Source organism: Solanum lycopersicum, chromosome 10, assembly GCF_036512215.1.
Source record: "Solanum lycopersicum chromosome 10, SLM_r2.1".
NCBI classification, from domain to species: Eukaryota; Viridiplantae; Streptophyta; class Magnoliopsida; order Solanales; family Solanaceae; genus Solanum; species Solanum lycopersicum.
This window is the reverse complement of record NC_090809.1, coordinates 574,981-590,704: the sequence shown is the minus strand read 5'-3', so window position 1 is coordinate 590,704 and position 15,724 is coordinate 574,981. Positions and strand designations below refer to the sequence as shown.

Sequence of the window (15,724 nt, the reverse complement as noted above, 5' to 3'; positions counted from 1 at the left end):
ATTAACTAATATAAGAAAGATTTACAACTTCAAAATTTTAAGTGATTTATTTTGGAACTTCCATAGAACTGCATATTTCCCTTAGAAATAGAGTAGTGTTAGGGTAAATTAGTCAAACTATAATTACTTTACTTAGTATTAATAATATAAAAGTAAGACAATTATTATGTATTACAAATGAAAATCTAAAAGGTCTTCGGAAGTACTGGTAACTGTTTTACGAGAAGTAAGGTGAAAAATCTAAGGTAAAGTTATTATAGAGAACACATTTTTATTTACTTAATTATATATTTAAAAATATTTTTGATTCAAACTATTAACCATATATTTGCATTGGGCAGATGTATTTAATTAATTCAACAACAATGATGATGGGACATTTGGATTAAACCTTAACCAAGATGTGAATGGATTAATTGGTTTATATGAAGCATCACAACTTGGTGTAGAAGGTGAATACATACTTGATGAAATTGCAAAATTTAGCGGTGATCACCTAAATGCATGTCTTGACCATAGTGACGAAGCTAGAATTATTAAAGAAACATTAAACATACCATAAGAGTTTAGCAAGTTGCAAGGCCAAAAGCTTCATCAATAACTTTAAAGGAATTAATGGATGGGGAAAAAGCACTTTAAAAGAATTGGCAAATATGGAATACTCCATAACAAAAGAGATACATCAACATGAATTGACTCAAGTTTCCAGGTATATTAATTAGTTGAATAGAACTTTTATACACTAGCTGTATAAGAGTTTTACACTAATAGATTATCTATAATTAAGCATTTAACTTATTTATATTGATATAGAGTACAAAGAAGTTTGATACCATCATTATGTTTTAACTTATCATAATAGGTAACTTATTTTACTTTCTCTAGGTTATTGATCTCATTTTTAGGGGACTTGATGTTGCAAAATTCCTTTAACTATCTTTACATATAAAATTAAGTTAAAAAAGCTATAGGTAATTAGAAAATCGAATTTATAACCTAAAATAAGTCAAATTACATGCTACAAACAAGTTTAAAAGCACTAATCACCATAGAAAAAATTAAATTTTTAACCCTATAAAGGATTTTGAATTTAAATGACGATTTCAAGTGTTAATAAATTAGGTTCTATATAAACTAGATATTTATCCATATTTAGTAAAATTCATAATACTAGCACACTATTTGAGCAAGAATTATTGGATTAAATCGAAGCTAGACCAAGACTTCTAACTCTGTCTATACTGATCACAAATTCCTACAAGGTCTCGATTGAATTTCAAATGTCTTTCTCACTTTTTAGAATATTGAAGGTCTTGATTTTAAATCTTTCTTTATTCCGTTAATATATAATTTACAAAATTTTTATACTATCAATATATGTATATAAACAATTTAATCTTCTTATGATATATATGTATGTAGGTGGTGGAGAAGGCTTGGTTTAGCTGAAGAATTGAAGCTTTTGAGAGACCAGCCATTAAAATGGTATACTTGGCCAATGGCTGTCCTTGAAGATCCAAAAAAGTCACAAGAAAGAATTGAGTTAGCAAAATGCATCTCTTTTGTTTATGTCATTGATGACATTTTTTATGTTTATGGATCTGTAGAAGAATGAACCCTCTTTACTCAAGCTGTCAATAGGTATTTTGTTTAAGATAAAAATTAATTTGATAGTTTAAAACTTTTTGGGTAGTCCATAACCTTAAATGCTAATTAATTATACATGAGATGACCTTATGAGGCTCTTTATAATACAATTAATTCACATGTTTTTTTTTTCATTGATTAGTACTTAGGGATTGTTTAGTGTGAGTGATAAACAAAAATAATAATAAAATAATATTTTTATTCGGATAACTTATTCTATCATTTATACCACTGTGATGAATAAGTTATTCGAGAATGGATAGTTTTATTCTCCTCTTATAAAAATGAGATGGATGTACTTTTGAAAATTTCATTTTGTTAATTAGTATCTCAATACTTTACTCATAATTATTATTTTTGGATTTTAGTGGGCAAATTTGTGCATTGCATTTCTAATAGAAGCAAGTTTATCTGTCCTTATTTATGTAATATGTTTTTGTTTCTAAATAAAAAACATTTTATCTTTATATTTTTATTCTATCTTTAGGATGAGAATCAAGAAGGAAAAGATGGTTCATACATAGAATGTTACATGAAGGAAAACAAAGATTCTTCCATTGAATTAGCTAGAGAACATGTGATTAAGCTAATTGAAGATGATGATAAGCAATCCCTTCCTATCCTTCAAGAATATATTAAGTCTATGTTGTTGTAATGGTGATTTATCAATGTAAATTACCTTTTCATGAATTTCCTTCTCGCCCTTTATTATAAAGCATCACAATTTAAAACTATCAAAAGAAATTAAACATGATTGTTGCAACTGTTTATTCCTTAATTTCACATTAATCATACATGTCATCGCAGTATGAGAATAAGTGGAGGAGTACTTATTAAAGGAATATATAAGTAAGAGAGAGAAAGAGCTAGTATATAGGATATGAAATGCTTGTTGATCCTTCGCCCCTCTTGCTCGACGAACCAACTTGATTCATTATTCTCCTCCACGAGGAAGGAACCAGCATAAAGAAAATAGATTCAAAGAGCTTAAGGTCAATTATTGAGTATTATCACACAATCTGCTAGCTATTGTCTAGTCTTAGGTTTTTACATTTTCAAATGTAATAAAAAAAACATTTCCATCGCCACATGTTATTATAGCTTGAATAAATGACTTTTGACTTAAAAAATGAAGAGAGATTTGTTTGGTTATAGAGATCAAAAAAATACAATATGCATAGTGTCCCATTAATTCTTTTAACCACTCGGAACAGCACTAAAGAATTATTATAGAAAATCAAAAAGATATTTAATTGGCCATAAATAAAATCAAATAGTAAAAATAAATTTTTCTAACAATCTTCCAACACCTTGATCTGCCACTATTATTATAAATAGAGGGGTTCCAATTGTTATTTCATCAAACAAAATACTCCAAAAAATATTTATAGAAAATTATCTTTTATGGCAAATATTACTAAAGCTTTCTCCCCTTTACCATTATATCTTTGCCAAATTGGAAGCAAAAGAAGTAGTATCAAAGTTTCATGCAGAAGCTCTAACAGATGGAACTTTCAAGAAGATCTTTTAAAAGAAACCTCTCATCTTCAAACGAGCTATGATCGCGTAAGATTTTAACTTTTATAAATTGACAATATAAAATGATATTACTAATTTTAAAAAAAGTTATATTTATCATATATGAAATATATTATCGGTGTATATAAGTTAAAGATGGAAGTAAGTTGAGACATTACATTTCTCAAGCCTTTACCTTCAAAGTTCATGATTTTAAGTTTTCAAAATATGAATTTATGTCATAGAATCTAAGAATATTATTATACACGTGTGAATATAAATAAGCTAATTAGGAGATGAAATAATTATCTTTTGTATCATGGTAGTATTTTTCTAGTCCCCTTTTAAAACTTTTATTATTGGCTAGTCATAAACTTTATATTTTTCTAGCAATTCACGTAGCATCATTTAAATGATACAAATTCATATAACACGCTGTTATAGGAATGTCAATACCGTACTGTTGCACTATGTAAAATTCCTCCATGTAATTTAATAGAAAACAAACTATAAAGCAAGTATGCAAAAACTTCGAATTGGCACAATATGGCAACGTAATAATCGTCCAATGAAAAATTATTTTTGATAATCTTACTACTACTAATAAATAGTATTTTCCCTGTCTTGTTTTTTTAAAAAAATACTAAGAAAATACTTACTAATGCAGGATGGATTCAATAGTACCAAATTTGGGCTACTTGTGAAGGATGTCAAGTATGCACTAAGGACACAAATAAATAATAATAATAATCTTGTTTTGGTGGATACACTTCAACGTATGGGAATTGAACACCATTTTCAGCAAGAGATTCAATCAATTTTACAAAAGGAATATGAGCAAAATACTTTGTTGTGCGGAATTTGAGATAATACGAGAAAATATAAACGCGAAAAACAAGACAACAGATTTACGTGGTTCACCAATAAATTGGCTACGTCCACGGGAAGAGAGGGAGCAGTTTTATTATGGAGAGGCAAAAACAGAATTACCGAATAGGGTTTCCCATAGTGTCTATATATATAGTGCTAAGCTACGCCCTAAAAGGCTTGGGCCCAACATACAGAATCAACAGAAAATTAAGGGTCCAATACAACAACATTGTATACCGTCGGGCCGGGGGCGTCTCCGCCCCCCCGGACCCCAGGCCAGGGGGCACGTCGCCCCCCTGGACCCCCCGACTCGCTGGCCGGTCAGCGAGACCCCCGTCCTTTCTGTTTGTAGCGGGTCCGATTCAAGGCATTCAACAAGTATTCTTAAGTATCAAAACCATCATGATATTTCACTTTGTTTCAGACTTCTGAGACAAGAAGGTTACCACGTGTCAGCGGGTAATTGGTAAAAAAGTGTATTTCTTTTTTCTAACGAATTAATTTTTTTTTTTGACGTGATCGTTATATAGTTTGACACGATATTAAAGTAGGTAGCTAAGAGTCATGATCAATTTGAATAGTAATTTCTCTAGTTAATTTAGACATGAAAAGAAATCAATTTCACACGTGTAAACATGCTTAAAAAACATAAAAAATAAAATAAAGTTATATTTTCTCGAATAGCATTATCTTTTGAATGAAAAATTATAATTAGGTATATTTTTTTATTAAAGATATTCTTGATTTAAAACTATTAACCTTATATTTGCATTGGGCAGATGTATTTAAAAAATTCAAGAACAATGACGATGGGACATTTGGATTAAACCTTAACCAAGATGTGAATGGATTAATTGGTTTATATGAAGCATCAAAACTTGGTGTAGAAGGTGAATACATACTTGATGAAATTGCAAAATTTAGTGGTGATCATCTAAATGCGTGTCTAGCAAATAGTGACGAAGCTAGAATTATTAAAGAAACATTAAAGTATCCATATCACAAGAGTTTATCAAGATGGAAGAATAAAAGCTTCAACAATAACTTCAAAGGAATTAATGGATGGGGAAAAAACACTTTAAAAGAATTGGCAAATATGGACTACTTCATAACAAAAGAGATACATCAACATGAATTGGCTCAAGTTTTCAGGTATATTAATTAGTTGAATTTAATTTTTATATATGTCAGATTACCTATAATTAATCATAGAGTATAAAGGAGTTTGATAACATCATTATTTTTTAACTTATCGTAATAGGTAACTTATTTTACTTTCTAGGTTATTAATCTCATATTTAGGGGACTTAGATGTTGCAAAAATCCTTTTAACTATCTTTATATATAAAATTAAACTGAAAAAGCTATAGGTTATTTAAAAAAACAAATTTATAACCTAAAATAAGATAAATTACATGCCACAAATTAGTTTTAAAGCACTAATCACCCGAGAAAAAAATAAGAATTTTAACCTAACGAATTTTGAATTTTAAAATGACGTATGATTTCAAGTGTTAATAAATTAGGTTCTAAACTTAATATTTATCCATATTTATTGAAATTCTTATTATTAATAGATTGTCAACTTATTGAATTTAATCGAATCTAGATCCTGAGTTCTAACTCTGCCCCTCTACTCTACACAAATTTCTACAAGGTCTCGATTAAATATAAAATATCTTTCTCATTTTTTAAAATATTGGAGGTCTTTGATCCAAATCTTTCTCTTTTCCTTTAATATATAATATACTAAATCTTTATACTAAGACTATCGATCTCTCTATACATATATATATATTAAAAAAAAACAATTTAATCTTATAATAATGATATCTATGTATACATACATAGGTGGTGGAAAAGTCTTGGTTTAGCGGAAGAATTGAAGCTTTTGAGAGATCAACCATTAAAATGGTATACTTGGCCAATGGCAATGCTTACTGATCCAAAAATGTCACAAGAAAGAATTGAGTTAGCAAAATGCATCTCTTTTATTTATGTCATTGATGATATCTTTGATGTTTACGGAACTATTGAAGAGTTAACCCTTTTCACTCAAGCCGTTCATAGGTATTTCATTTGAAATAAAAATGATTTGATAGTATAAAACGTCATTATTTTTTTTAAAAGGTTATCGTTATTTTAGGTGGGAATTGAGCGCAATGATGGACCTACCGGAATACATGAGATCACTTTACAAGGCTCTTTATAATACAATTAATTCCATTGGCTATAACATCTACAAAATCTATGGACAAAATCCCACTCAAAATCTACAAAATACGGTATTATTCACATGTTTTATTTCATTTTTTGCATTGATTAGTACTTAGTTTCTAATTTATTCGTATTAATTACTATTAACTAGTCATTTTTTCTATGTATTCAAATATTAAATTTATTATATTTAATACCGATATAATAACGTTATCATTCTATTTATTATATTTTAAAAGGTATACTATCAAGTTAATATTGAACAAGCTAAGTAAAGAAAAATAGAGAGCATATTTATCATTTTATATGACGTATTTGTGTGAATAAAAAAAGAAGAAATATTTTATATATAGATATAAGAGTTTAATAAAACGAGAAGTCTAAATTAAGATAAACTTTTATTTATCGACATTAAATATGTCCCAATCTTTTTGAACTAAAGTATGTCATATAAAAAAATAAGAATTTTTCTCAATACTTTATTCTATATTATTACTCATAATTGTTTTTTTATTTTATTTTAGTGGGCACATTTGTGTAGTGCATTTCTAATAGAAGCAAAATGGTTTGCTTGTGGGATGGTGCCAACAACAGATGAGTACCTAAAGAATGGGCTTGTTAGTTCTGGAGTTTATGTTGCCTTAATTCACTTGTTCTATATCTTAGGCCTTGGAGTAAGCTCTATGCATTTACAAGATATATCACTCATGTCCACTTCCATAGCTAAGATTCTTCGTCTTTGGGATGATCTTGGAAGTGCAAAGGTAATTTATGTTTATTTAACTAGTGAAATTCACCGCTGATCTATTTTAGAGACAAGTTTTTATAGTTCATCTGTCTGTTTTTATTTACGTGACATATTTAGGATGAAAACCAAGAAGGAAAAGATGGTTCATACGTAGAATATTACATGAAGGAAAACAAAGATTCTTCCATGGAATTAGCTAGAGAACATGTGATTAAGCTAATTGAAGATGAATGGAAGCAACTCAACAAAGAACACTTTTGTCTAATGAGTCAATCTACAAGATCATTTTCAAAAGCTTCTCTTAATTCTGCAAGAATGGTTTCTCTTATGTATAGTTATGATGATAAGCAATCGCTTCCTATCCTTCAAGAATATATTAAGTCTATGTTGGATGGTAATTTATAATCTTATCTTTTTCACGAACTTTCTTCTCGCTCTTGATTATAAAATTATCATTGAACATTATTGTTGCAACTGTATGTCGTCGCACAAAAATATGCATAGTGTTCCATAAAAAAAAAGATTGACATACTTTCATATTTTTGAAATTAATTTAATTTTAATATTTTTCCCTGAATGAGGTGATGATCTAATGCACCATTTTGAATGAACTTACACATTACACAATGTTGAAAAAGTTATCATTTTGATGGATGACGGTTCAACATGTGATTTTCTGATGGGATGATATTTCAATTTAATATATATGAGTATACAACACAAATCACATTAACTTTAGCTAGCTATTCATATTCGAACACAATAATTTTATAAATTTTCATCCATATCATTTTTATTTCTTTGGCTATATATAGCGGTACATTGGGCCAACAGTCACTTATTCCAAAAGTGGTCCAATGGGCAAAAATAACTTAAATACACTAACTATAGGTTAAGTATTCTCTAATTTTTCCTTCTTTTTTTAAATATTACATAAACCTTTTTTTTTTTAATTTTAGTAGAAGTTTAGAGATACATAGTCTTCTCTCTCCTATAACACACACTTCTCCATATCATGCCTATTTTTTCTCCACCAAAACACTCAATCTTCTGAATCACTTTTTGAATTTTGAATTATTAATTTTAATTAAAAATGTTTCACAACATTTAATATGAAAAATCTATTATAACGTCTGGAAAATCAAGCAAGCCAAGTGAAATCTCTGTAACATCAAAATCAAAAATCATTCTGTCAGTTAAGGAAGCTAGGGAATACCTCTCGAAGAAAAATGAGAAACTGAAAACAAAGCAAGAAAGGATCTCTGAATGTGAACCAGAGGTGGAAAATATATCAATACCACTACTGGAAGAAGAGAGCATTGGTGATGTGAACCAGCTGTCTAATAAAGCAGGAAAAGAATTTGATCGATTGCCTTTATGTGGAACATCTGATTTTGCTTATGAAGATTCTAGCTTCAAACAAGAAGAATTTCTTCCAACAAGCAACAGTGCTGTAGCTGCACTGAACAAGATTCTATGTATCAAGGGTTTTTGAAATTTTTTATCATGTATCAGTGATTAATTTCAATAACTGCGCCATCAAGTGTTCTTACTGATACATTTTGAATCAGTGTGTATAGTGTTTTAGACGATGCATTGATACATGAAGTGTTTGCTGATACATTTTGAATCAGTGTGCTTGCTGATACATTTTGAATCCATCAAGTGTGTATAGTGTTTTAGATGATGCATTGATACATTTTGAATCCATCAAGTGTGCTTGCTGATACATTTTGATCAGTGTGTATAGTGTTTTAGACGATGCATTGATACATGAATTTGTTGTGTATCATAACGTTTTCTATGTATCATGCGGTTTTGAAAATTGTATTCAAAATAGATGATATAATCTTTGATTTTCAAAATTTGAAATTAATATTCAATTACGTGCTAATTTAATGCTGATTAATGATCTGTTACCGTAAATTATGCTATTTTAGTTAACAAGTTTAAATGTATTGTTTTTTCCCCATTTTTTTCTTAACAGTTTAAATTTACCATGAATCATTTACCATGTATCACTAGAGTCTAAAGTATCACGGAACAAAAATTTTAAGGGATTTTTAGTAAATACTAAATTTGTCGGGACAGAGTGTAATTATTGAATTACACTATGGGATTCCTTAAATTTTTACTATATTTAAACAAAAAAAGAAAATTTACTTACCAGACCGGTGCGCTAGGATCGTCTCTTACGGAACAACCTTATTAGAATCATTAATATGAGATAGGTCCTTTGGACTGATCTGGCTTAATTCGAAATTTAATAGATTTGGGCTAATATTTTTGGAGTTCATTTAAGAAATTTTTTTTTAAGTACGATGTGAATAAGTCTGCTGATTTGTGGGGCTTGAGAAATATTGATAGTTATGATGTCAAAATCTTGCGCCCTTGTTTTTCCAATTTCTCGGCTCATTAAAGTCGTTTCAGGTTCAAGGGCTAAAGCTTCTATTAGGAAAATCCCTTTGTTAATTAACAATATAATATAATATTAAAATTTAGAACTAAAGAGAGTCCAAACTAAAAACAATTATGTTAATATTTTTATTTAGATATTAATACTTTTACTTGAAAAAACTTAATAAATATTATAATTATAATTTAATTTGTGGATTTGATTGACAAGTAATAACATTAAAATCATGTAATATTGTTTTGTCGATATTTATGATATTATTTTTAAATTATAATTTATATATATATATATATATATATATATATATATATATATATGCATTTTTAAAAAAGTGAATTATTCCGGCAAGCATGCAGCCCATGTATTTGTGAGTCGGACCAAATATTTTTTGGCTCACAAAAAAAAAATTAGTCAAGTCTGACTCGTAAAATAACAAAACATGTACGAATTAACCCGAATGAAATGAGTTAACCCATATTAACATAGAGGGTGCTAAGAATATCTTGGAACTTTGATATAGTATGCTACATTTGAATTTAATGTGAAATTATTCATCAATAATTAAAAATAAATTTTTTGTGGGCAAACAACAAGTTGGTGGTACCGTACCATACATTATGAAGGCAGTAGACCCTATTGGAAAAGAACTTTTAATATATAGACTTTATTCTAAAATCTATAATACATATGACCACTACAATTACTCTTATACATTTATTCTTCATCTACCTAGGGTTTGGAGGGAGCCCACAAATAGTAACTATTGCAAGTGGGAACAAGGAGAATAATATATTTGCAAAATTTTATTCTTATTTGTTATTTCAGAAAAGAATATAATAAAAGAATAACAAAATATAGAGATAGAGATCAAAATTCACGCAATTACTAAATATTACTAGTAATAAAAAGAAAAAGGATTTTTATCGCAGGGCGTAAATTTGATATAAGAATTGAACTAAATTTACATTTACAATAAATAATAAGTCTGAATTCACAAAAATACAATAAATTTAATATTGAGATTAAAAATTATATCCACTTAATTCATTTAGACTCTTTAAATTTAAATGTAGTATGACCAAAAAAAAAGAAGGTAAATCTTTTTTTTTTTAGTTATACAAAATATTATCACTCCTTATTACTTGGTATTTCTTTCGTTTCAAATTATATAAATTATTAAGGTTGATTCATGCCCTTTAAAAAATCGAATTAACATATAAAATAAATATAATTTTTCAAATACAAGTATTATTATTATTATTATTATTTTTATTATTATTATTATTATTATTATTATTATTATTATTATTATCATCATCATCATCATCATCATCATCATTTTGGTACACTTTTCTATCATGAATTTTCATGTATTAATGCAAATGATTTCATGTTTCGAATACATGCATTAGATTGATCAATGACATAACAAATAATTACCCATCAAATCCCTCTCAAAACATTTTACATTTCTCAAACCTAAAAAGTGTTGGATTTTTTTTATAAGCAAATATTTTCTGTTATAATAGAAATTATATACAAAACTTATTATTTTTAATACATCATGATAACAGACAATATGTAAGAAGAAATGAGAAGTCACAAAAACCTACTTCATCTGATCATTAATTTCTTAAAAGATCATTAAAATATAAAAATCTAATATAACAAAATAAATTATTTTTTTATATCTAACTCTCCATTATCACAGAAAGTGAAAGTACGTGTGAATGAAATAAATGTTGGGACTCTTTTTTGTGATAAAGAATTTAGTGGTACATGCTGGGAAGTAGACCCTATTGAATAGGAAATTCAACGTGTAGACATTAAATTTTGAAATTTATATATATGAGTGTGACCATAATAGGCTCATTTACCTAGGTGCTGGAGGGAGGAGAGCCACTCACACAAATTTATAATAATATATTCGATAAAATTTTACAAGATTCAGAAAATGATAAGATAAATACATATTTTATTTTTATCCCCATGGAGTAGAAAGATTATTCTTTTTATAGACCTTTGTGTTAGGAAGAATGTAAGTTTCAGACGATTATTTTTGAAAATCTTCATAAAATAACTATTTCCAATAGTTGTCTAGGGTCATTTTTGTTTAGTCTGCAAAGTTGATTTTAAAATTTGATTTAAAAAAATTGTGAATTTTGTAAGGTCTAAGGTGGTATTTCGTAACAATATGAATTTGGAGTCTCAAAATAGCATTTCATCAATTTCATCCGCTCTAGAATGTGGAATTTGGTCTAAGAATGATGTCATTTTTTGGTTGTATTGATGACTCGTATGTGTTAAGGTGTTAGCATTTTGTGATATATTAACTGTGAACTGCTAGGTTGGGATTGGTTCTGTGCACGTTGTGCTTGAAGAGGTTCGATTGAGGTGTTTGGACTCTTATCAATATTACTTACTTCGAGTTAACAGGTTATTTGTTGAGTACTATGTTGTTTACTCACTCCCTTGTTTCTATACTCTTGTAGGTTCAAGTTTGGATCTGCGTGATTACTTTTTCTCCCCTTCTACATCTGAGGCTTATTACAGAGAGTGTTGAGGCAGCTGCTTGTCATCCTAGCTGACACCTCTTTACTCCTTTATCATGATTTTATTCTATTTTAGAAAAAATGACATTGAGATTTGTATTTTTCTTTAAACAATTAAAATTTTAGACTTTTATTCTTGTTTTACTTCTACATTTGTTGTTATGTTTTGGGTTTTAGAATGATTTGTCTTGGTAGGATAAAACAAGAGTCATCACATTCACTTTTGGATCTTGATGGCTACACGGAGAAAGGTAGCGAGAAGATAATATTCTCGCAATGAAAGTAGATCATTATTTTAAAAAAAGGACATAGGCTGGCCCCTCCCCTTTCTTATTCGAAATGTTATGAACTCAATATTTTAGAAAGTACAAAATTTTGATGTGAAAATTTGTAATAAATAGTAAGTCTGAGTTTATAATTTTAAAAATATAATAAATTCATGAGATTAAAAATTAAATTCACGTCATTTTAATTTTGAATTTAGTTTTTAATATCAAAAGTAGTATAACAAAAAATAAGTAAATATTATTACTCCGTAAATACAAATTATGAGTCAATTTATATATTATTTTTCAGAACATGATAAATAGAAATTAATGTAATGTAACAGTACAGTATCTTCGCAACTATAGGTTATAACTAAAAGATAAGCTATACGTCAAACTAAAAGATAAGTTATAAATCAATTTATATACTTTATTTTTGCAAAATAAAAAAAGAAGGACTCAATTTAATTGTGCATATTGATAGCATAGTTTGGACCACAACTTGATAATTAATCAACTTGTTGATTTTTCTTGCCTATTTTTAGGTGGTTCAACAACAACCACAAAGGCACAAACAGCACCTTTTTGCCTATTTAGGTGGTTCACGATGCCAATTTATGTTCAGTAAAAATTTTAAAAAAAAGTATCACTACAAGAAAAAAAATAAAGAAATTATAAAATTTCTGAATAAACAGAAAAACTCTTATTTTTTTAATTTTAAGTGAGACCTGTAATTTATTTAAAATACAAAAAGATACTAGTAGTTTTTATTTTCAAAGGGATAATAATTGACATTGTATTTGTACATGAAATTGGAGTGAAAAAAAGAAGAAGATAAAAATAACTTTTTCAATATTTATAAATTTCTCTAAAATTTTCTGGCCAAACGTAAAAGTTAAAAAAAAAACACAAAAAAATAACTTCTTGAAGTACATAGATATTTTTTTTTCCAGATAGTACTTAAAACAAAAAAAAATAAAAATAATCATGACCTAACACCTTGAGGTACACATTTATTTTCCCAAACAGTATCTATAGCTAGATATAAACTATTATAAATAGAGAGGTTAGCTTCGAATTGTTATATCTTCAAACTAATAATCTTAAAGTTATATATATTACCAAATATATATCTTAAGAGTAAATTATGGCAATTGTACGAGCCCTCTTCCCTTCACAATATCTTTGTATGAACAAAACCAAAAACAATACCCAAATTGGAAGCAAAAGAAGTATTCAAGTTTCATGCAGAAGCTCTAATCAAGAAGATCTTCTTAGCCGGCGCCAAACGAGCTATAATCACGTAAGATTTTAATTTTTATACACTGACAATATATAATAAAATTGTTTTACGCTATATATATCTATGTAGTCATTCATGAAATATCCTCATAATGTGATTTATTTATTATTTATTTTAGCTTAAGATATGAGGGTAAGTTGAGACATAATTAACTTTTATCAAACCTTTTCCTCCAAAATTCATGATTTTCGTGCGTGACAGAGTCAGAATTTTCACCACCTTACTATTGCACCATGCAAGAAATTATATGTGCTAAGTTTTATTGATTTTATTATTATTCATGAGCAGAGTGATGAGTTTGGATTACAAGTGGAAGTGGAGGAGAAAAAAGTGGCATCATTCAATGGCAATGAAGGAGTAGTATTTGAAGTGTCAAACATAAATGCATTTGGTCAATCATTTAGGGATTATAATGCAAAAAGTGAAAGGCAAAAAAGTGTTGAGGAATTTTATAGGGTTCAACATATTAACCAAACATATGATTATGTTACAAAAATGAGAAAAGAATATGGAAAATTGAACAAAATTGAAATGAGTATATGGGATTGTTGTGAACTTCTGAATGATGTTGTTGATGATAGTGATCCTGATTTAGATGAACCACAAATAGAACATTTGTTACAAACAGCTGAAGCAATTAGAAAAGATTATCCAAATGAAGATTGGTTACATTTGACTGGCCTTATTCATGACCTAGGTAAAGTTCTTCTTCATCCAAGTTTTGGTGAACTTCCTCAATGGGCTGTTGTTGGTGATACATTCCCTCTTGGTTGTGCTTTCGACGAATCGATCGTTCACCATAAATATTTTAAAGAAAATCAAGATATAAACAACATGATTTATAACACAAAAAATGGTGTATATGAAGAAGGTTGTGGACTTAACAAAGTTGTTATGTCATGGGGACATGATGATTATATGTATTTAGTTGCTAAGGAAAATGGGACTACACTTCCTTATGCTGCATTATTTGTTATACGTTATCATTCATTTTATGCGTTACATAAATCGGGAGCATATAAACATTTGATGAATGAAGAAGACAAAGAGAATATGAAGTGGCTCAATATATTTAACAAGTATGATTTATATAGTAAGAGCAGTGTTAGAATTGATGTGGAAAATGTTAAGCCATATTATCTATCTCTTATTCAAAAGTATTTCCCAAAAATACTAAGGTGGTGATTCATTCAAAAAATAAATAATATTATCATTTTTGAAATGTAATTTTTCATGTATTTTATTTTATTCAAGAAAATGTATTTCTTTCTTTTCATTAATGAATAAATTCATTCAGGAAATGGGAAAATGATTTGGTGATTTCATTCAAACTTTTTTTCTTGTGTATTGGTTTAATCATATTAAAATAATATATTTCTTTAAGTATAATTTTATGTATTCGCGTTCACACTACATAAAATTTTTTTTAGAAATAATTAATTTTTAATTACCGCTAACTATGTATTTTTAGATAAAATTAGCACTCTTTGTATATGTTCCTAAAGTTTTTAGCGACATTGGTTCTAATGACACTTAACTAATGTCTATAAAAATTTTAGCGTTTTTTATTAATATCAATATTTAATACCACTAAAAGTAATGTCAATATTATTATAGTCATTATTAGCTTTAATTAATATGACGATATTCTATTATCTCAATCTCAATATATAAACAATAACAACATGTATCTAATACTCTATAATCTTACAAAAAAAAAAATCCAAACATACAAAGATTTTAGTATATGTTTAAAATTTGGTGTTAAATAAATCTTATTAATCATTAATAATATCATGTATGTAATAGAAATAATTCTATTAAAAATAACAAAAAACTAATCGATAATATGTGTATAATAAGATGTATTCATATGATCATAAATGGCAAAGTATTTTGTGTACTTTAGAGTATGAACGTTATTTGAATTATCTATTGTCGTACATTTTATCGATTAGTTTCTTTTCTTAATTAAAGGATATCTTTTTATGGTGTGTCTAATTCTTCAGTGATTTAAGGAAAAGTCAAGGTAATTAGTAATTTGAAATTAATTAAAAGACTCTTTAATCAACTTAAATTTGGTTTAATATTAAAGAATAAAAGGGCATGTTTTTCTTAATTATCAAAATATCACTGCCCATAAATTCGATTGAAATTGTTTAAAACAACCTCAAAAATAAAAACAAA

General features: G+C 27.7%; 2 protein-coding genes and 1 long non-coding RNA gene across 4 annotated transcripts; all 3 read left to right on the top strand.

Moving 5' to 3' along the window:
• Positions 1–3,011: 3,011 nt before the first annotated feature.
• TPS37 ((3S,6E)-nerolidol synthase 1-like) lies at positions 3,012–7,465 on the top strand. Of its 2 annotated transcripts, NM_001320335.1 has the most exon segments (8): positions 3,013–3,213; positions 3,833–4,014; positions 4,415–4,494; positions 4,815–5,187; positions 5,887–6,105; positions 6,182–6,320; positions 6,777–7,016; positions 7,118–7,423. In NM_001320335.1, coding segments are annotated over 8 exon segments (1,683 nt in total). In that variant the 5' UTR covers positions 3,013–3,051; the 3' UTR covers positions 7,406–7,423.
• A 3,826-nt stretch (positions 7,466–11,291) lies between these two features.
• On the top strand, positions 11,292–12,110 carry LOC104649497 (uncharacterized). The gene is made up of 2 exons (XR_743414.3): positions 11,292–11,810; positions 11,909–12,110. It is a non-coding gene; the product is annotated as an uncharacterized lncRNA (long non-coding RNA).
• A 1,205-nt stretch (positions 12,111–13,315) lies between these two features.
• On the top strand, positions 13,316–14,846 carry LOC101254427 (inositol oxygenase 1). The gene is made up of 2 exons (XM_004248343.5): positions 13,316–13,537; positions 13,826–14,846. The coding sequence occupies exons 1-2, from the start codon at positions 13,382–13,384 to the stop codon at positions 14,720–14,722; spliced, it is 1,053 nt and encodes a 350-aa protein (XP_004248391.2). The 5' UTR covers positions 13,316–13,381; the 3' UTR covers positions 14,723–14,846.
• The last annotated feature ends 878 nt before the right edge of the window (positions 14,847–15,724 follow it).

Coding starts and splice junctions, on each gene's coding strand:
- LOC101254427 (XM_004248343.5), top strand. CDS start 13,382: ATGGCAATTGTACGAGCCCTCTTCCCTTCACAATATCTTTGTATGAAC. Junction 13,538..13,825: donor GCCAAACGAGCTATAATCAC/GTAAGATTTTAA, acceptor ATTCATGAGCAG/AGTGATGAGTTTGGATTACA.
- TPS37 (XM_069289659.1), top strand. CDS start 3,052: ATGGCAAATATTACTAAAGCTTTCTCCCCTTTACCATTATATCTTTGC. Junction 4,015..4,414: donor GAATATGAGCAAAATACTTT/GTTGTGCGGAAT, acceptor GCATTCAACAAG/TATTCTTAAGTATCAAAACC. Junction 5,188..6,181: donor GAATTGGCTCAAGTTTTCAG/GTATATTAATTA, acceptor TCGTTATTTTAG/GTGGGAATTGAGCGCAATGA.